Source organism: Eumetopias jubatus, unplaced genomic scaffold (assembly GCF_037043125.1).
Source record: "Eumetopias jubatus isolate StellerSeaLion01/CBP00866 unplaced genomic scaffold, mEumJub1_p1.0 scaffold_12, whole genome shotgun sequence".
Classification (NCBI taxonomy): domain Eukaryota; kingdom Metazoa; phylum Chordata; class Mammalia; order Carnivora; family Otariidae; genus Eumetopias; species Eumetopias jubatus.
The window spans coordinates 3,618,880-3,641,602 of NW_028274818.1; the positions used below are offsets into that span (position 1 = coordinate 3,618,880).

At 43.1% G+C, this 22,723-nt stretch overlaps 1 protein-coding gene across 1 annotated transcript in view; it reads right to left on the bottom strand.

Moving 5' to 3' along the window:
- The window catches only part of SPTA1 (spectrin alpha, erythrocytic 1), a 74,102-nt gene that overhangs the window by 34,402 nt on the left and 16,977 nt on the right, over positions 1-22,723 (bottom strand). Inside the window, exons 15-26 of the mRNA XM_088029021.1 lie at positions 21,545-21,726; positions 19,903-20,146; positions 18,522-18,644; positions 11,111-11,328; positions 10,180-10,272; positions 8,128-8,265; positions 7,022-7,173; positions 6,244-6,430; positions 4,812-4,913; positions 3,542-3,633; positions 2,609-2,753; positions 1,636-1,817 (exon numbers count right to left, since the gene is read on the bottom strand). Of these exons, the coding sequence (XP_087885147.1) occupies positions 1,636-1,817; positions 2,609-2,753; positions 3,542-3,633; positions 4,812-4,913; positions 6,244-6,430; positions 7,022-7,173; positions 8,128-8,265; positions 10,180-10,272; positions 11,111-11,328; positions 18,522-18,644; positions 19,903-20,146; positions 21,545-21,726 (1,858 nt within the window). The remainder of the gene's footprint in view (positions 1-1,635; positions 1,818-2,608; positions 2,754-3,541; positions 3,634-4,811; positions 4,914-6,243; positions 6,431-7,021; positions 7,174-8,127; positions 8,266-10,179; positions 10,273-11,110; positions 11,329-18,521; positions 18,645-19,902; positions 20,147-21,544; positions 21,727-22,723) is intronic.

The window sequence follows — 22,723 nt, forward strand, 5'->3', positions numbered from 1 at the left end:
AGAGCCAAGATGTCCATCGACAGATGAATGGATAAAGAAGAGGTGGTATATATACACAATGGAATGTTATGCAGCCACCAAAAGGAATGCGATCTTGCCATTTGCAATGATGTGGATGGAACTGGAGGATGTTATGCTGAGTGAAATAAGTCAATCAGAGAAAGACATGTATCATATGACCTCACTGATATGAGGAATTCTTAATCTCAGGAAACAAACTGAGGGTTGCTGGAGTGGGGGTGGGGTGGGAGGGATGGGGTGGCTGGGTGATAGACATTGGGGAGGGTATGTGCTATGGTGAGCGCTGTGAATTGTGCAAGACTGTTGAATCACAGATCTGTACTTCTGAAACAAATAATACATTATACGTTAAAAGAAGAAGAAGAAGAAGATAACAGGAAGGGAAAAATAAAGGGGGGAAATCGGAGGGGGAGACAAACCGTGAGAGACTATGGACTCTGAGAAACAAACTGGGGGTTCTAGAGGGGAGGGGTGGGGGATGGGTTAGCCCGGTGATGGGTATTAAAGAGGGCACGTTCTGCGTGGAGCACTGGGTGTTATGCACAAACAATGAATCATGGAACACTACATCAAAAACTAATGATGTACTGTATGGTGATTAACATAATAAAAAAAGCAGCCTGTAAAGCAAAAAGGTCATAAAACGGTCATAAAGCAGTAAAAGCCGGTGTCACAGTTACTCGGAAGGGGGGAGTATTACTTCTGCATATTGATTTCATAAAGGGAAGAAGGCAGCATTTGACTTGGACTCTGAAATCAGAGCGGACTCTACGTACAGAGAGCTATGAGCAGATATGATTTGGGGGGCGGCTGTGGATGCTATTTATTTATATTGTATGAAAAACTATAGCTTTCCAGAGATGCCAAAGTGGGGAGGAGGCTGCCAAGAGCAACTGCAATTATTTACCAAAGGCCCTTTTCTTTTTTTTTTTCCAAAAGTATTACATTGTGAAGCACTGCTTCCTGGATCCTCAATTCCAAATGCTCCTCCCAGCAGATGGAGGTGATGGGGCAGAACGTGGCAATTGTTTCACAGATGAAGTGTCTGCTTGCTCCACTGTGATAATGTGTAGACTCTCTGGGAAGGCAGCGGAAGTTCTCTGGGATTTTATCTCCACATGTGTAAGCTTATGCCCCAGCCCTTGTCTTGAGCCCTCTGACATGCAAACCCGTGCTCTTGCTGCCCCACACTTCCTGAACTTACCACACCTTTCTTACCCTTGGACCTGTGTGTGCTAGTTCCATGCATTTGTTAGGATGCATATCGGGGCTGTATTGTGTTCGACCATGGTTATGTGCGCTCTTCTCTTTCCACTAGAAAGAAAAGTCTATATTCTACAACTCCCGACATAGCACCCTGTGTATGGTGCATGCTCTAGGCTGACTTGATTGGCCTAGACGGTGTCACATTCGTTCAAACTTGGGTATTCTATGGCTTAAACCCCTGAGCCTGAGCTTTTTGTGTCTCGCTAGAGGTACAACCTGGATGTGGACATACCCTCCAAACCAGCAGTGAAGAGCACCTCTACTCAGGCTGCTCCTAGAAGGTCTATGCAGGGGCCAGACGTGGAAATTGTCCACCCCACCTGGCGGAGCCTGCCTTTGGAGCTTTACCTGGCTTGCATAAGGAACATGTAGAATTTCTGGGCCTCATTTAAGTTCTCCTTCCGATCCTCCGAGGACTTCAGCAGGTTGTCCCACGCCTCCTTCAGCTCCATCCCCTGCCTCCACAGGTCATCAGCGGCATCTGGGTGGGACTTACTGAGCCGCTCTGCTGTCTCCCCCAGCATGGTCACCTGGGGAGGTGCAAGAGTTCTGAAAATCAGCCAAGTAGAGCCATACCTGAATCTTAGCAAAATACCACTTCTGAGCCCTGCAATTCTCACTCCTCAAATAGACGTCAGGGAGGTACGAGAGTATCTTGCTTCTTTATAAAATAATGCCAACCCTTTTGGTACCCATGATAACTCCCTGAAGTAGTCAAACTTGCCATTGCCATACTTCTTTAAAAGATAAGAGGGTGTCGGGCAGATGGTTAAGTGACTCTGCTGATTAGTGGCAGCATCGATTATGAGCCCAAGGGTCCTGAGTTTTAATGTGAAGATCTTTTCAATATAGACAATTTCTGTGCTCTTTTCACTCTGCATGATAAGGCCAAACTTCATGATGCCTCTGATTTATCCCAGAGTGTATCTGGCAAGTTCCAGAGCTTACTTGTAGGCCGAGTAGGATTAAGTGTTTTCAGTTCCTTATGAAGGAAACTGTAACACGCCTGGCCTGGGCCATCCTGGGGGTGGCCAGTCCCTCCTGGTCTGAGGCTGCAGGCCTTCTGTATGGTCTAGGCAGTTGGAAGCCACTGAAGAGGTACTTGGACGGTAGAGGTCATTTCAGGATGTTTTCCCTCCATGTTAGAGGTCCTGGCCATGTCCTTTTGGTGCCCTTAGGGACAGGTGCAAGAGCAAGTATGGAGTAAGAGAAGGAGAAATGTGAGAGTAAGGGACTGGGGAACAGAAGCAAAGAAGAGGCCATGGAGAGATGTCAACGTGAAGAGGGATGTGTCGGAACGGCGTGGGAGTGAATGTCTCACCTTTTCTCCCAGAGGCATGAGGTCTCTCTCAAAGATCTCATGCTGCCGCTGAAGGGCCTGAACGCTGAACAGGTCTGAGCCGGGATCGGCAGCACAGAGGGCCTGGTGCTTCTTCTCAATCTGCTCCTTCGTCTCGTCTGCTTCCCTGGCTCACGACAGTGAAAGACTTAGAGCGACAGTGTACTCCACAGGCAGCCCAGCCGGCTCCAGGGAAGTCCTTTCTACTCACCCCCGCCTCCATTCCTGATGTGCTAGAATGTAGGCTCGCTTCATCCTCCCAACAACTCCTTGAGGAATACCTACTGTTACCATTCCCACTTCCATGGGTGAGAACAGAGCCTTAAGGAGGCCATTTTCTCAAGGTTAGACCACTGCTAACTGGTGCAGCCTGTCTACACCAGGGAGCCTGGCTGCAGAGCCGCCCTCTGCATGTCTGTTTCCCTTCTCCGAATACTCAAAAATTCATTTATACCAGGCGAAGGTGTTTGGTTACCATTTGGCTTGTTTGTTTGCTTACTTAGCTATGTGCATAGACACAGATTTGGAATCAGATGTAATAAATGGTCGAATCAGCAGTTAGAGACAATGTGGTATGCGTGGCTCGCTGCTGTCTACGGCTAGTTCAGAAATGTAATTATGTAAACCTCTTGTCTCTAATCAGATTTCATTACCTATCATGAAAACTGCTAATTACGTGCCATCATGAAAACTGCTAATTATGTGCCGGGATCCAAGCCCAGGCACTAGAAAATTTGAGCTGGTCGTATGGGAGGACCCCGTGTGCTGAGTAAGGTATCTGCTACAGAATCCCCGGACCCCCTCTAATCTCTGTCTCAGGTGTGTTCTACTAAAGCTGGGCCTCTCCTGAAGCAATCAGACTGGGGTTTTGAGTGGATTCTAGAGCAGCACTGCCTCTGAGGGTTACCTTCTCACCTTTGAAACACCTGGACAGCATGGGCGCTGCCGAGGAGCTGGCGCTGCTCCTCCGCAAGACTCTGCAAGGAGTCCCAGCGAGTATTCAACTCCTAAAAGAGGCAGACCCAATAGGTGTTAGCTAGATAACTAACTCAGGTAGCTCAGTGTTGTCCGAAGACCCGATGAGGTTTGAATCGTGGCTGTTGTCAAGTGATCTCTTTTGGAAACTACATAGGTTTCTTCCCTCCCTGGAGAACTTGTGCTTGGCCCTCATTCATGAAGTTGAGAAAGGGATGAATTACTTCCCCAAATGATGTTCCAGGATGGAACCCCCAGCCTTAGAGCAGCAACTGATGTTGGCTGCTTCAGAGACTACATCCCAATCTCCAGAAGATGAGTGGGACATGTTGCCTTGGTAGTTAGCAGCTATTATAATTCTGCATCCTGAATTGACCAAACCAAACTGCCACTTAGAGCTCTAGTTTCTGCAGGGAGTAAGTGAATTATTCCTGTGCACATTTTTCTTCCTCCTACCCCACCTCAACCACCAGAAAAGAGGCAGAGAACTCATCTTCCCTGGTTGAGGACAACCCAGAGAGCTGAATTCAACGTTCATTTGATCTTTTATGGAACCATGAGTCCCAATCTAAATCTAGAACGCCCAACTTCCTGTCTGTACTGACCTGTGATTTTCTCCTTCTTTTCTCAGATTTTATCAGAGCCTGTCTCTTCCAGTCAGCCTTCCAGACTAGCCCCTTTCCACTGTCATAGCTTCTTTTTTTTTTTTTAAGATTTTATTTATTTATTTGACAGAGAGAGACACAGTGAGAGAAGGAACACAAGCAGGGGGAATGGGAGAGGGAGAAGCAGGCTTCCCGCTGAGCAGGGAGCCCGATGTGGGGCTCGATCCCAGGACCCTGGGATCATGACCTGAGCCGAAGGCAGACGCTTAACGACTGAGCCACCCAGGCGCCTCCTCCACTGTCATGGCTTCTTACCTACATTTTCTTCATATTCATGTATCTGAGCATGAATTTTCTGTGTCTGTAAGTGAAGTTGGGGGGAGGAGGGAGGCATGTGTTGCAATTTATAGATTTCAGATCGGTTTAAATATATACGTGGCTGGACTGCTTGAACTATCATCTTTGACCTTTCCCGAAGCCAGCTTTATACCTTCTGCCTGTCCAAGCTGATCTGTGGAATATGACTTTGAGTGTATTTAAGGGAAAGGTAAGAGCCCCCAGAGCTCAGTGTGGCAGTGAGGAAACATGGAAGGAGCTTTACTTACCTGCCGTATTTGAGCTCCTTCTGGTGTTAGAAGCTTTTCAAATAGAAGATCATCTGCCACCTTGTTGATATCCCTCAGCCGAGGCTCATTGGCCTTCAAATCCTGGTGGGAAAATTTGCCCAAAGCAGTATAATTTCCCTTCTCAGGAATCTTCACACCTGCCTGCTCATCTCTGCTCCACTTTGACTAAATATTAATATCGCTAGCCTTACTTGCAATGCACAAGAAGCTGCCCTCCAATCTGCCACTCAGAAGAGTAGCTTTAAACTCCCTGACCCTGCTGGCCCTCGAGAACTTGGCAAGAGAGCTGCCATTTTTCTGGAGTGTGGAGCACATCCAATTTCCGAGATTTCTTAAAAATCTCTCCCAGATTACCTGAGCCGCATCCTGTGCTTTCCTACCAACACAAACTCCTCTGCCTTCTATAGAATTTCATGGACTAAGTTGCAATCTGCTTGTGTTAAGATGTATTGTAAGAAATAGCTCTGAGGAGCTCATTGCAATGCCTGTGGGGATGATATCATCCGTTACATTGTACAAAGGCCTCTAATTGAGCTTCCTCGTGGGAGTGTCATTCCTGGTGTTCTTTTATAATTTTGTCCTTGCTTCCTTTTCTTTCACTCTCCTCTTTCCTTATATATTCCATATGTGTATATACAATCTCTATTTATCTATTTATCTATCATCTATCTATCCATTATCTCTCCATCCATCATCTATCTCTCCATCATCTACTTTTCCATCCATCATCTGTCTATGTATCTATCATCTCTCCATCCATCCATCCATCTATCCATCTATCTAGCCATCCAACAATCATCTATCCTCTCCCTCTACATTTATCTATCTATCATCTATCTATCATCCTCTATCCCATGTATCATCTATCTATGTGTTGCCTTGAATTCTATGTGGAAGGCATCATAAGAAAATGAAAGGAAGGAAGAGGTTTGTATTCACTGCTAGCTAACATATGGAATGAATCTGTGAGAACAGGGGATGGATGGTTTTAGGTGGGTAGAATCTTAGAAACTAGCTGTAGAGTCAAGTTTTTCTTCCCACCTTCCCACCCCAGCTTCTGCCCCATGGGTAGAGCTTCTGAAGAGTCCCACAGCCTCCCACCTCAACCTGGGATCCCAGAACGCAGCACAGTGTGGGGCTAGTGCTGAAGAACTCAGGGAGACCAGCACTCCCAGGAGGGTCTGGGAGTGGCAGGGACCACAGGCTGCAGAACCAAGGCCAGGAATTCCTCTGTATTTTCCTTCCACCTCTCATCCCCAGAGGGAGATCTGAAATGTGGGACTCTCAGCAGCTCTGGGAAGGATATTTAGCAAATGTGAAGTTGAAGAACCACTTAGGAAGAGGTGTGAGATAAACGGAAGCAGGGTCACCATCTGAAAGCCATCTGGAGGAGAAGGTTGCTCATTCTCACCGTCTGGAACTCATCAAACTTTTTCTGCAGCTCCCAGACATCATCTAGTTCCATCCCGGTGTTCTCTGCCTTCTTCTCCTGGATCCACTCTAGCATGTCGCCCGCCTCATAGGCCAGCAGAAACTCATTGTAACGTTGCAGTAGACGACGCCTGCGCTCTTCTGCCCTATCAAGGAGGGAGCGGTACCTGTGTGCAGAAACGGAGAATGGGAACGGTGTCGTGAAACATGGAGGAAACACTGAAGAGTGGAAGCAGGGAGACTGAGAGGGGCCAGAAGGAGAGAGAGGGAAAATCAAAAGAACAGAGGAGGGGAGGAAATAAAGCTGGGAGGAAAACAGCATTGAGAGCAGAGAGACAAAACACACAGGATTCCATTAAAAATAATACAAATATCAATATTCCAACAGTGACCGGCATCACCCCTCCCCTATTCTATAGACGTGAGATGTTCACATGCCTGCCGACAGCTGGGTGAGAAACAGCCCGGTAGAGAAAACAAAGTTCACGTGGAAGTCAGATGTTCGATAACCCTCAGAACACTGGGCAGGGAACCGGAAGGAGTGGCTCTATGAAGTGCCTGACCTCAAGCAATTGACTTAATCATTTTCATACAAAAACTGAAGTATTTCAAGGACCCGAAGTTTACTTTTAGCTCTTAAAATCTGAGAATTTGCAATGGCATCTCTAATTTAAGAGCTGCAGAGTCATGAGAAGTGTCTTTGCCAACAAGAAATGTTTAGCCAAGTACTGTCCAGTTCTCCTGCCTCTAAAACATACTGGTTCTCAATCTGTTCCTGGCGCTGGGTGATGCTGCTTGGTTCTTCTCGCTGCCGCTGCGGTGGTGTGGGAAGTTCATCCTGAGCCAGTTTCCTGACATAGACAGCAGGCACAAAACCTTGGTGGTCGCCAGATTCCACCTTCCACCAGTCCTGAAGAGAGAGAGAGAGAGATTCCCCACTCTTTCCTTAGTTCTCGAAAAACCACAAATAAGAGAGGCTTCAACTCTCAGAACTAAGTAAGTCTGTACGCACGGGCACGGGCTATGGCTGGCACGGGCATCTCCTCCCCATCCCTTTCCCAGAGTACCTAAAAATTGTGCATGGCCCTGAAACTCACTTATGTGGATGCTTTGTGTTTAAGTATCACCCTGGACCCCACAGAGCAGTTTGGGGGTGTTATACTGACCTAACACTTTGGAGTCAATATCCTCGGAGCATGACATGATGACAGGGAGAAGCCTGAGCAAAGTGGGATTGGCACATAGCCTATTTGATCACGGACCATCCATCCTGCCTCTCTAAAATTCACTTGCCTCAGGGCAACAATATCCCAAACTCTCTTCTTTTCTTCCCAATAATTTTTGGAAATTATTAGAATGTAAAAAAATCATTTGAGCTCTTACGAAAAGAGCCAATATTTTGTCCCTGTTCTTACAGGCTCTTTCACAGACCTGTTTCTCACACATTAAAGAAAACCAAGTTGACAAAAGACTTCTCTTTTTTCAGGTTCCTCCTCTCCCCAGCCATTGTTGTTCCAGCACTGGGACCATTGGCACGGAAGAGGGACAAACAGAGATGAAGAGAAAGGGATAATTTAGTATCACAGAACTGTCATTCATAGCTTCTATATCTTTGGGCAACTTACTTAGGCTCTTTGAGTCTTCATTTTGTTAACTGTCATTGGTATTATAACTCCAAAGATATATACAGGATCTTAACACAATACCTGGAGGAAAGATACTACTTAATAAATTATGGTTATTTAAGAGAGACAGTGATAGAAAAATGTTGTTTGGCCAAAATGTGGATATCTGGCAGGGCTGAGAGAGTTGACCATGGAAGAGCTGTCTTGCTGATGGGAAGAAGGTTAGAAGAGAAAGGCACCTTGTTGATGGAACTGAGCAAAGTTAAGACATCATCTTTCTTCATGGTGACTTCTCGATTGCTGCGGGCCTGGAAGTCATATAAAGCCACGACCCTCTGTTCTCGAGCAGCTCCCTCCACTGGCACAGCCTGTTGTTGCTGAACAAGAGCAGGAAGCAGATCATGTCAGTCACCTGCTGGAAACACGTCTCTATTCAACCCCATGGTGGGGAGAGCCTCGGGCTGGACCCTCCCACACGGCTGCCGGTAAGAGGGAGATTGCAGTATGCCATTCTCAGACACACCGCTCCACCCTGACCCTTGAGGGCACACGCAGGCCGGGAAACACGAGCATAGAATGAGCAAGTGAGGGTGTAGTTGGTCAGAAACATAGTGAGTGCTCTAAGCCACCAGTTTGTAAAGCAGGTAATAGAGGATTATGTGCACCAACATTTCAGAAGACTGTTCGAGAAAGTGAAAGACCCACTATCTCTCATCACCTTCTGTATTTCCCAGGCCTCCACTGACAACACTTCCAACCCCTTCACCCTTAAATTATTACATCAACGAAATGTGGGCTTTTTTTTTTTTTTGAGATGGGTGACCTAGAGCACAGGAAAGGCCACAGAACTGTAAAAACTGACACTGTAAACTGAGATCAAAGATCTTGACTCTCTCTTTAACAAGCAACCTGCTCTCCAAGGTGTAGCCTTCTCTGATTTATGCTTTCTGCAAATATCATACCTCTGAGAGAATGAACAGACTACAACATGACTTTGTAAGTGGTGGCCCACCCCTGTTTCGAATCAGAGTGGAAGATGTGTGCCTCCCCTTACAGACCCTTTTGATGTTATATCCTTTGAGTATCGTGTTTCCTCAACATGCACAACGCAAACACCATCTGTTCTTGTTTAGGCTCCACCGTGCAGGCTGAGGAAGGCACGGCGCACAGGCTCCACACACACATGGTGACCTGGCATGTCCCGCCCACGCCTGCTGTCTACTCCCAGGCGTGAACTCAGAGCCTCTCCTTAGAAAGGCTGTACCAGGTGTCTGTCTTTTTCCGTCTGCTACTGCGAGGGGGCGCCCCCGTCATTTAGTGGGTCCCAGCTTTGGCCCTCTTCAGTACCAGCTCTCAGCGTGGGCTCAGGCTCCCGGCCATCTTCACCTTCTCCAGCATTTGCATTACCCATTTCCCAAATACACCTGATTATTCTGTGCTTTGGTGCCTTTGCTCTCATAGCTTATTGACGAGAAAAGCCCTTCTCCTTGTCTACACAGTAAACCACCTTAAAAAAAAAAATAACTCAGATAAAGTGGTTCACCTCAGCCGTGAGAATCTTCCTACTTTCCAACATTCTTATTTCAGGTGAGGGGAACACTCCTTCCCGAGACCCTTTCTCCTGTCCATATATCTATCATATGCACCTATTTGCTGAACTTCCTGATCTCTAGTAGACTGGAATTTTCCTGCAGTCAAGATTATTTTTTATTCAAGGTTGCATAAGGTCGACATTTAATAAGTATATAAAAAACGACCAAGAAGGAAGATAAGGAATCAGGAAGGACTATAAGAAGGAGAGGTGTATATAGAGGGGGCTAGAAAGAAATAGGAATGGGGGCACCTGGGTGGCTCAGTCGTTAAGTGTCTGCCTTCGGCTCAGGTCATGATCCCAGGGTCCTGGAATTGAGCCCCACATCGGGCTCCCGGCTCCGCGGGAAGCCTGCTTCTCCCTCTCCCACTCCCCCTGTTTGTGTTCCCTCTCTCGCTGTGTCTCTCTCTGTCAAATAAATAAAATCTTAAAAAAAAATAGGAATGGAAATATAAAAAGAAGGAAGATGGAAAGCCAGAGCATATCAATGAGCACGTGATCGCACTCACCAAGAACCCCCTGTGAACTAAATCTCGGTAAATTCTACAAAGAAGCGACCATTCCTGCTTATCAGGCCCATAGAACTTAGTATTTCCTTTGCAACTATTTTCTGGGTTATTAGAAGTAAAAGCCAGTAGTAAAGAGAATCCCGTTTCATTTGGCGAGGAGTGTGGCTCCTGGCATCTCGACGCCTTCTCACCTGGCAAGCTGCTGCCTGGTCCCGCAGGGCTTGCATGCTGTTCCCAAATGCACTCAGGTCCACCAGGAAGGCCTCATGCTTCTTCAGAAGAGCCTGGAATTGTTGATGAAGGATCATTAGAATTGAATACAGGAAGAGCACTAAGCATTCCTGGGGGTCATTCAGCTATTGTTTTGGGTTATTTCAATTTTCCTAATTCCGGGTAAGAGACAATTTCCATCTATAATAAAGAGGGTTTGTTGTTGTTGTTTAACTCTAAATTTGCAAGTATCAGGAAAATAGGAGTTAAATGATCAACAATTTCAATATATTCAATACATTTGCTTTAATTAAAATGAAGTCACAATTGCACAAGTAGTTTATCAACACACATCACAGCTAGAAGAGGATGTTGTTAATGATGTTATTTTGTGGTATTAAACACTAGCATAACTTTAGATGCCCACCGCAATTATTTTTAGTGCTGAAGTTTTGTTAAATACTATGCCAGCTTCTCAGGAGACCATGAACAAAACAAGAAGTGGACATAGAGGGTAACTATGACCTTTGAGGTTCTTGTTCCAACATGTCTGCCTAATTTTATGTCAATAAAGTAATTAAACTGTATACATTTTAGAACCATGGTTGGTCTGTGAGATCCCAAGGTTATTCTGGGAAATTCAGGATGGGACCAAGACAGACATGGATCTCTGGTCATGCCTTTTTGGGTTTAGATAATCTTTAAGGAATCTATGAATCTCCGTGGGATGAGGAAAATGTAGTGTGCCTTTTAGGATTTGTGTCAACTCCGAGGTTATCCCAACCAAGGGAAGGCCAAAGGTTATCACTCTGGAAACACCCAATAATCTCACAGAACCTATAGCTGTCCCACAGGCTAATCTGATACCATTTGGTGAGTACTAGACAATGTTTACCCCCATGCCCACCTTACCCCAGCTGCTTCTTCATCAGCCCCATAGTTAGTGTTGTCTACAGTAGGTTCCTTCTCTTGAATCCATGCTTCTGCTTCATGCAGGTCAGCCAGATACTGCTGAAACTGGACATTGGCTTCAAGATCATTCTGCCGTCTGGCAGCCCGAGCCTGGAGAGACTCCATATTGTCATTCAAACTCTGGACTCTAGAGGCCACATCTTCTGCAGCAAAGTGCCCTATGTAGGAGTTATAGAAAGGGTGAGTATTACCCTCATTAACATCACTATCCTTTAATCCTCTTGGTGACCTGAGAGAGAGAAAGGGAGGTATGAGGCTGCTGCTTTATGTTGCCAGTGTAACAATTTACCTAAATTCCTGGGAGTTAGAATGTCATGAGATGGAACATCAGTAGGTGCTCATGGAGGTTGGGTGTGTATGTGTGGTGGTGAAGGGGGTGGTATAGTCTGTGGTACACTGACTTGAAAACAGAATACCTAGGTGTGGGTCCTGCCCAGGATTCCAAAAACATGTGTTCTCTAGAATAAACAGAAAATCCAGCTGATCGCCAATTCTGCCCGGAAGGGATTTGTCACCACAGAACCTGTTCTCCCACCCTAACAACTAGAAAACAGGACAGACTGCAACATATGACAATATTCAGACCACAGGCAGAGGACTGTGACTCCTCAGAGAAGGGAAGGAAATGAGATGTGCCCCCATGTGCAGGGCAGTCTCTGGGCTATAGGGCTGGGGGTGACACCGCACAGAACCGGCTGTCACACTGAGCCGAGCAGGCAGAGTGACCCGGGGTAGGTAGGAACACCTGAGCTCGAGGAGCAGGGGGCTGAGGAAGTGCACCACACACAGAGCCTCGGAGATGTGTGGGGGGTCCTCGCATGTTTGAGACTTGCATGCACATGTCAGGAGGCTCCTCAAGGTGAGGACAAGGGGATGGAAAAGCTGGAGGCCCAAATCCCCATGACTCACATAGGGTTGCAGGTAGTTAACATCAGCTCCCACCAAAGTGGACCAGAAGAATTACACCTCAGTATTGGACCCATCGCTAAATCAGTTCCAGCTTAAGAGTGTTCCCTGGAGGTTCCAAGAGGTTCAGTGATCGCCAAGCTCAACAAACAGAGAAAACTGCACCAAGTTATATTGTAATAAAATTTCTGAAAACCAGTGATAAAAAGCTTAAAAGAGTAACAGAGGAAAGAGATACATTACACACGGAGGAGCAGAGATAGGAGTGAGAGCAGACTTCGCATCAGAAACCCCACAAGTCAAGAGACAATGTAGCAGCATCTTTAATGTCCAGAAAGAGAAAAACTATCAATCAAAAATTTACATCTACTAAAAATGTGTTTCAAAAATGAAGTCTTTAGACCAATAAAACTTAGAGGATTTATGGTTAGCAGGCCTGCACTACAAGAGCTATTAGGGAAAACTCTCCATGTAGAAGAAAAATTATGAGGTAAAAATATCAATGTAGTCAAAGGAACAAAGAAGAGAAATATGTGAATATATGTGAATAAATATAAAAGGGTTTTTTTCTCCATTCTTAATCTCAATGCTAATTGACTGGTAGGCAAAATTAGTAGCAATGCACAGTGGGGTTTATAACGTATGTAAAATTAAAATGTGTGACATCAATACACAAAGGAGAAAATAGGAGAAATGGAAACATACTGCTTAAGGATCTTATTCTACACATGAAATAGTATGATTTTAAAAGTTAGAATGTGATGCATTAAAGATGTATACTTAAGTCCTAGAACAGTGGCTCTTAAATTTTCGCTCCCGGAATCTCCTTATAATTTTTTTTATTCATTTCAAGTTTTTATTTAAATTCCAGTTAGTTAACATACATGGTAAAATTGGTTTCATGTGTAGAATTTAGTGGTTCATCACTTACATATAACACCTAGTGCTCATCACAAGTGCCCTCCTTAATATACCTCACCCATTTAGCCCATCCCCCACCCACTTCTCTCCATCAACCCTTAGTTTGTTTTCTATAGTTAAGAATCCCCTTATAATTTTAAAAATTATTAGGGACCCTTAAGAGCTTGTGCTCATATGGTGATATCTATTAATAACCACTATATCGGAAATAGAAACAAAATTTTAAAACAAAAGAATATCCAAGTATATATTCTATTAACCACTAGGGCAAAGGCATTATCAAACATCATGCAGAAAATTTCACTGTGCACTTACAAAAGAATGAATATAAAAAAGGCAAATAATGTCTTAGCATCAATATGAAACCCACAAAACCATAATCAGACAATTACTACTCTAGAATAAGCACATATGCACACATCTCCCACACACATGTACCCCACAGAACTATAGCTAACAAATATGGAGATAAAATGGAATCATAATAAATACATAATTAATCCAAAGAAAGTGAAAACTGATGGACAAAGAAAAATGAATAGCAAGATGCTAGATTTAAGCTTAACCATATTGATAATTGCTTTAAATGTAAATGGCCTAAACAATCCCATTAAAAGGGAGAGATTACCCGACTGCATAACATAAAAGCAAAGCCTAACTATATGCTTTCTATAAGAAATCTGCTTTAAACATAAAGAAACAGAGTACAAGCAAGAAGATGGAGAAACATACATTGTGCGAACATGAATCAAAGACAGCTGTTGTGGCTGTATCAAAGTTGCACCAAGTAGCCTTCAGGGTATGACCAGGGACAAAGAGGAATATATATCATAATATTAAAGATTTTAATTCATTAAGAAGACACAACAGGCCTAAATATATACACACACAATAACATAGTTTCAAAATACATGAAACAAAAACTGATAGAACTGAAAGAAATAGATGAAATCCACAATTAAAATTAAAGATTTCAAGAAAAAAAAATAAGATTAGTCACTATAGTAAAACAGCAACTGCAAATAAACATTTTTAGGTTTGAATCCCTCAGCTGAGATCTGAATTTTTGCTCAGCAATGTGAATTTTAAACTATACTTATGATAGCTGGAAGCTGGCTGGCAACAATTTCTTCTTCTTCTTCTTCTTTTTTTTTTTTTTTTTTTGGCAACATATTATTCTTGAATCAAGGGAGGGATGATCCGGTGTAATCTATGTTGCTTATAGCATACCTGGAATTTGATGTTTGGTTTCGAACATCATATTTAAGCAGTAGGGGTTTCTGAAGATGGGAAGCCAAGAGGAGAGATACTGAGACTACATAAATAGGAATTTACAGAAATGGTACTATTACAGAATACGCATGCTTCTCTAGTGCCCATGGAACATTCTCCAGAATTGATCACATCCTAGGTCACAAATCAATTCTCAACCAGTACCAAAAGATTGGGATCATTCTCTGCATATTTTCAGACCACAATACTTTGAAACTAGAATTCAGTCACAAGAGGAAAGTCAGAAAGAACTCAAATACATGGAGGCTAAAGAGCATCTTACTAAAGAATGAATGGGTCAACAGGGAAATTGAAGAATTTAAAAAAAGTCATGGAAACCAATGAAAATGAAAACACAAACTGTCCAAAATCTTTGGGATACAGCAAAAGCAGTCCTAAGAGGAAAGTATATAGCAATACAAGCCTTTCTCAAGAAACAAGAAAGGTCTCAAATACACAACCTAACCCTACACCTAAAGGAGCTAGAGAAAAAACAACAAATAAAGCCTAAACCCAGTAGGAGAAGAGAAATAATAAAGATCAGAGCAGAAATCAAGGAACTAGAAACCAAAAGAACAGTAGAACAGATCAACAAAACTAGGAGCTGGTTCTTTGAAAGAATTAATAAGATTGATAACCCCTTGGCCAGACTTATCAAAAAGAAAAGAGAAATGACCCAAATAAATAAAATCATGAATGAAAGAGGAGAGATCACAACGAACACCAAAGAAATACAAACAATTATAAGAACACAGTACAAGCAACTATATGCCAGCAAATGAGATAACCTGGAAGAAATGGATGCATTCCTAGAGATGTATCAACTACCAAAACTGAACCAGGAAGAAACAGAAAACCTGAGCAGACCTATTACCACTAAGGAAATTGAAGCAGTCATCAAAAATCTCCCAACAAACCAAAGCCCAGGGCCAGATGGCTTCCCAGGGGAATTCTACCAAACATTTAAAGAAGAATTTACACCTATTCTCCTGAAACTGTTCCAAAAAATAGAAATGGAAGGAAAACTTCCAAACTCATTTTATGAGGCCACCATTACCTTGATCCCCAAACCAGACAAAGACCCCATCAAAAAGGAGAATTACAGACCAATATCCCTGATGAATATGGATGCAAAAATTCTCACCAAAATACTAGCCAATGGGATCCAACAGCCCATTAAAAAGGATTATTCACCACGACCAAGTAGGATTTATCCCTGGGCTGCAAGGTTGGTTGAACATCCACGAATCAATCAATGTGATACAATACATTGATAAAAGAAAGAACAAGAACCACATAAACTTCTCAATAGATGCAGAAAAAACATTTGACAAAGTACAGCATCCTTTCTTGATCACAACTCTTCAGAGTATAGGGATGGAGGGTATATACCTCATATCATAAAAGCCATCTATGAAAAACCTACAGCGAATATCATTCTCAATGGGGAAAAACTGAGAGCTTTCCCCCTAAGGTCAGGAACACGGCAGGGATGTCCACTCTCACCACTGCTATTCAACATAGTACTAGAAGTCCTAGCCACAGCAATCAGACAACAAAAAGAAATAAAAGGCAACCGAATTGGCAAAGAAGATGTCAAACTCTCACTCTTTGCAGATGATATGATACTTTATGTGGAAAACCCAAAAGACTCCACCCCCAAACTGCTAGAACTCATACAGGAAATCAGTAAAGTGGCAGGATATAAAATCAATGCACAGAAATCAGTGACATTCCAATACACCAAAAACAAGACAGAAGAGAAATTAATGAGTCGATCCCATTTACAGTTGCACCCAATACCATTAGATACCTCAAAATAAATCTAACCAAAGAGGCAAAGAATCTGTACTCAGAAAACTATAGAATACTCATGAAAGAAATTGAGGAAAGACATAAAGAAATGGAAAAACGTTCCATGCTCATGGAGTGGAAGAAATATTGTGAAGATGTCAATGCTACCTAGAGCAATCTACACATTTAATGCAATTCCTATCAAAATACCATCCACTTTTTTCAAAGAAATGGAACAAATAATCCTAAAATTTGTATGGAATCAGAAAAGACCCCGAATAGCCAGAGGAATGGTGAAAAAGAAAAACAAAGCTGGTGGCATCACAATTCCTGACTTCAAGCTCTATTACAAAGCTGTCATTATCAAGACAGTACAGTACTGGCACAAAAACGGACACATAGATCAATGGAACAGAAAAGAGAGCCCAGAAATGGACCCTCAACTCCATGGTCAACTAAGCTTCGACAAAGCAGGAAAAAATGTCCAATGGATAAAAGACAGCCTCTTCAACAAATGGTGTTGGGAAAACTGGACAGCCATGTGCAGAAGAATGAAACTGGACCCTTTCCTTACACCACACACAAAAATAGACTCCAGATGGTTGAAAGACCTAAACGTGAGACAGGAGTCCATCAAAATCCTAAAGGAGAACACAGGCAGCAACCTCTTTGACCTCAGCCACAACAACTTCTTCCTAGAAACATCGCCAAAGGCAAGGGAAGCGAGGGCAAAAATGAACTATTGGGACTTCATCAAGATAAAAAGCTTCTGCACAGCAAAAGAAACAGTCCACAAAACCAAAAGACAACTGACAGAATGGGGGAAGATATTTGCAAATGACATATCAGATAAAGGGCTAGTATCCAAAATCTATAAAGAACTTACCAAACTCAACACCCAAAGAACAAATAATCCAATCAAGAAATGGGCAGAAGACATGAACAGTCATTTTTCCAAAGAAGACATCCAAATGGCCAACAGACACATGAAAAAGTGCTCAACATCACTCGGCATCAGGGAAATCCAAATCAAAACCTCAATGAGATAACCACCTCACACCAGTCAGAATGGCTAAAATTAACAAGCCAGGAAATGACAGATGTTGGCGGGGATGCGGAGAAAGGGGAACCCTCCTACACTGTTGGTGGGAATGCAAGCTGGTGCAGCCACTCTGGAAAACTGTATGGAGGTTCCTCAAACAGTTGAAAATAGAGTTACCCTATGACCCAGCAATTGCACTACTGGGTATTTACCCGAAAGATACAAATGTAGGGATCCGAAGGGGTACGTGCACCCCGATGTTTATAGCAGCAATGTCCACAATAGCCAAACTTTGGAAAGAGCGAAGATGTCCATCAACAGATGAATGGATAAAGAAGATGTGGTATATATATATACACACACACAATGGAACATTATGCAGCCATCAAAAGGAACGACATCTTGCCATTTGCAACGACGTGGATGGAACTGGAGGGTATTATGCTGAGCAAAATAAGTCAATCAGAGAAAGACATGTATCATATGATCTCACTGGTATGAGGAATTCTTAATTTTAGGAAACAAACTGAGCATTGCTGGAATGGTTGGGGGTGGGAGGGATGGCGTGGCTGGGTGGTAGACATTGGGGAGGGTACGTCCTATGGTGAGCACTGTGAATTGTGTAAGACCATTGAATCACAGACCCGTACTTCTGAAACTAATAAAAAAAAAAAATCATAAAAAAAAGAAGATGATAGTAGGAAGGGTAAAATGAAGGGGGGAAATCAGAGGAGGAGACAAACCATGAGAGACTATGGACTCTGAAAAACAAACTGAGGGTTCTAGAGGGGAGGGAGGTGGGGGGATTGGTTAGCCTGTGATGGCTATTAACGAGGGCATGCATTTAATGGAGCACTGGGTGTTATATGCAAACAATGAATCATGGAACACGACATCAAAAACTAAAGATGTTATGTATGGTGTTTAACATAAATTAATAAAATTAAAAAAAGAAATGGTGTTATTAACTATCAAGAATATAATTGCTTTAAATGTAAATGATCAAAATAAATAAATGTAAATGATCTAAGGCAAGTCTTCACAGATCTGGAAATTCCTATGCGGGAAAAGGACCTGATTTGTTTTCTGGGGCTTTATAACTTCAATTCTAAATTCTAAAACTTCTGTGGAAGAGCATATTGATTATTAGCACAAAAATATTTTATTTAATAATTTTGGCTTAACTAAGAATACAAATGACTGGTTTATGAGGTAGGGAGTTTCCTGTTATTGGAATATATAAGCAATATTTTATCATCATTGTATCTGTCAGAAATGACCAAGGGGATTTTCTGCATTGAAAGGGAACATGCATCGGATATCTTTAAATTCCCATGAAGCCCTAAAATTGAACAAACTTCTTCTCTTAAGTTTAACATAGTGACGATTGACCAATTCAACCTGAACCATACATACCTTCCTCTACCATTTTGTTTCCCTTCTCCGTTATCGCTTGGATGTGTGGCTCATGACTGGCAATGTTGTCCTGGATGACTTGGTGTCTGTTCAGAAGCTTCTTGGAGACAATCAGGTCCTTGCCTACAGAGAAAAATAATTTCAAGGCCGGTATTGTTCTAGTGTATGGAATAAGAAGAGGCTACTCTACTTTTTATAACTCTTGGACCTACAAGTTTTTCCCTTTGAGGCTGTAATCCCCGAGTGGGCTTCCTGAAATTTATACCATTTGTCTGAATTAACTCTGCTCAGGGTTGTTCTTCCCTTTTTCTCTTTGTATTGAAAAAATTCAATTCATTATTTTACAGAAGATAATAGATAAGTCACTGTGTAGGTAGGAATGCAAGTAACTCTTCAACTAGAACTTTCAATATCATGCAACCAATTTTGTTTCAGCATATTATAGTGTAAGAAGCAGAATCTTCCACTTACTAATCCCTATGCATGTCAGAAAGTTATTACATCCTCTAACTTGGTAGAGGATTTCACCATGAAAATGGTGTGTTATATGTTCTAAAGTTTTCTTTGTAAAGATTAGAAATAACATAAAAAATGCCTCCCTTGCTACTAACATTAACAAGCACCAACTAAATGCTATTCATTGTTAATTTCCTTCACCTTCTAAGCCCCCCATTTCTAGACGTCAACTCCCTATCTCCCATCCATGTGTTTTCCCCCCCCACTTCCCTTCAAAATTCCCTTCCCTATACTTCCCACTAAATGACTTTCCAGAAACTCTCCATGCCCGTCCACACTTCAAAAGTCTTGTCTCTTCTAGAAGTTTTCCTAGACTGGCCCCTCCACTGTCACCATCATCAGTTCCTCATAGATGTCCCCAGTATGTGGGTTTGAAGTTTGCATTCCACATGTATCCCAACACTGGCGATAAAGGACAGCTCCCAAAGGAAAGGAAGGTCTGTACTTTCTCTGCTGTCCCACCCCTTTTCTCCTTGTAGTAACTCAGATCTTCACAGAAGGGAGGCACTGACACTGTGGAAAAAATTACTCAGGACCTCAAGCACCAACCATGATGGCTCAGGCAAGGGCCTTGGCAGTAACTTAAGTCAGAGCAAATAACAAAAGGCTGAGCCCTCCAGCTCTTCCCAGAGGCCTTCAATTCATGGCACTATTCATGGTCTGCTTTAAGAGGTAAACTCTTCAGTATGAATTTTAACAAAATCTTCTATGGAAGATGGGAAAATGGTTCCTGAGTGTGAAGGGGAAGAGCTGAGACCAAACTGTATCCACCACGACCACATCCCAGGCTGTCCCAGATCTCTCTGACAGTCAGTACACCCTGGTCTTCTCCTATGGCTCAGCCCGCTCATGCTCAGGGTCTAACCAAGGTAGGTGGAAGCCACTGAGGGCTCAGTCTCTTGGATCCAGGCTTCCTCATCCTCTGTGTCCCTGCAGATCTGATGCAGGTGGAGAAAGTCAATGAGCTTCTTTTTCCGGGTGCTCAGTGGTTCCTGCAGAGCTTCAAACTGGGACACCAGGGACTCCTGCCTTGCTTTTATGTCCCCCGCATCGGGATGGTCTATTTTTTCAAAATATGCTGCCAGGTCTGTGAGGGCGTCCACCTGATCCTGAGGGAGAGATAGAATAGATGTCAGGAAATGCCATCGTTTAGTAGAAAGGAGTGGGGGTTCAGCACGGGGAGGCTTCGGGGAGAATCAGCTTCCCCCAGTACCGTGTTACGACTTCTAATCACATCTGTGAGCTAGAGTGGCAGGGGATGCTGAATTGAGGACCACATCGTCAGGCAAGAGCTATTTATAGGAAAGTACTTCTTAAGCCTCATTTCAGAAAGACAGACTATATACAGAGTGTGCCAAGGAAATCAGGGAAACCGCGTATACAGAGTCTTAACTGTCTGGGAGTGTTAATAAACTGTAGCTAATTGTCAGAGAGTGTTAACAAACCGTGGCCCGGAGGAACACAGCGGGAGCCTTTCTGTCTGCTTCCTCTCCCACCCTCGTCCCTTGCAAATGAGCTGCGGGTGTAACTAACACAGAAACTTCCCAGGCTGAAGTTTGTGGCTTCCCAGGAACAATGCCCAGGAGATGAAATGAGGTGTTTCCAAAAGGAATCTCACTGTTTCGTTACCTTGTTTCCACCTCCATCAAGCCATCCCTGGAGCTATCTAAGAGACTGGGTTCATTTCCTGTTTTCTGTTTCCTGTAGATTATTCTGTCTTTCCCATTTAATCCAAGGAGCAGACATCATAAAAGTTTATTTTAACAGGACAGATCAGTAGGACTTTCTAGGGAACAACAGAGTCATTTTTAAGTACAAGCTAGGACCCTGTGGATGCAAAAGTGAGTCAGTTAGAAGTGGGTTCTCTACTGGGTTCTCCAGAAAATCACCCAGTGTCCACACTCTAATTTACTGGATAAATTCAAGTGACAATCTGGTGGGATGTCAGGGGAATAACTCTGACACTCAGAGCCTACACATCCACATCCTAGTCCTCGCCCTGTTGCCAATTTTCTCTGTGACCTCATGGAAGTCACTTCACAGCTATAGGCTTCAATATTCTTAAATAAAATTAAAGCAGTAGGATTAAAGATATTTTCAAGCTTTGACTCATAGAACGCCAGAACAGGAGGAGGCAATGTTGTCCAAACTTTGTGGTACAGATGAGCATATAGAGATATGAGAGGGTGAACAGATGCACCAAAGGTCCCATAAGCAGCGAGTGATGAGCTGAATACGAAGCCCAAGTTTCTGGAGTGAGAGTGTGATGCCATATGTAGGGGAGCCCACAAAGCCACCCCAGCCATGGGGTTCTGACAACCGCACCCAGGACAATGGCTATACCAGACAGGGTCTTAGGAAGGGTCAGCTGACCAACTAAAATTTTGGAATTTTTGCCTTTGGTTTCTTGCTCCCTCTCTCTCTCTTTCAATAGTTACTTATTACGAGTGGGTTCAGGGCACGTACGGGCGCTCTGGTCTACCATCACCAGAGAACTGGCAACCGACCTGATGAGTGCCCACAGCAGACTCCAGCAAGCCATGTTTCCTGAGTAGGTTCTGTACATCGGCCAGGCCTTTCCCGTAGTCCTCAGAGGCCACCTGCTGCTCCACGTCCCCCAGCCAGCGCTCCAAGTCTTCTGCGGTGTTCTTGAACTGCAGCTCCTGGTTAGCTTCATACAACTGGTTCCCTGGAATAAGGCATTAGGGATGCGACAGATACCATGACTCTTTCTTACTGCATAGTAAAATACCTTCCATCAAACTTAAGGAGAAATATAATATTTTGATATCCTAATGAGAAAAAAATATCCATCTCACATGTGATTATACAAAAAAAAATCACCTTAAGCTTGTGGAATTTGGATGGTATTTGTTTTTAAATATAGTAGCTTTCAGTCTCAAAACGAAGATAAACAATCAGTTTATTCCCTGCTGAGGAAGTACAGTCCTGTTGTATTAGAGCCTAACCATCCTGGATATTTTCATATGCCATGTGCTACTCTCTATCGAGACCTCCTTTTCAAAGGGGTTCAAGCCCAAACTCTGCATTTCCCAAGAGAAGTATAAAATTGGGACTTGTTTCCTTTGGAAATTTTGAACTTTTTATAAATGTCTTTCTCAGAGTTTTGCCAGCCCTTCCTGGTACCTTTCCTTCAACACGAGCCATGCCTCACAATTGTCTCTTCCAGAAAATGCCTTGGTTATCCACACCATTCTCAGCTAAATTCTTTATTGTTTGACCTTACAAAAATTATTTGCATTATTTCTGCAAAGCAATTGTTATATCTCCTGATGGTGGGAATAGCAGTAACATCTTACTGTTACTGTAAAGTCGGATTTTTTTCCCCCTAAACCCCAAATTAGGACGATATCTAAAAGAATCAGCATGGTATATCTCTTCTATAACCAGAGCAGGTGTCTATAGATGGAGTCTGTGTCTCACAGGGAGAATATTGACAGGAAAACCTCATTATTTGTGTTAATTACCACAACTGACTGATTTTCTAGAGAGGTGAAGTTAAATGTAAGTAGAGATTATTCAAGCAGACATGTGGGAATTTTTTTAAGAGCTTACAGCAGGGCCTGAACACGTTCAGATAGGTGAAAAAAGGCAAGTCATCAAATCCCATTTATAAGACTAGAATATTGTAGGAACATCACATGTGGTGCTGACAATCTTTTAAT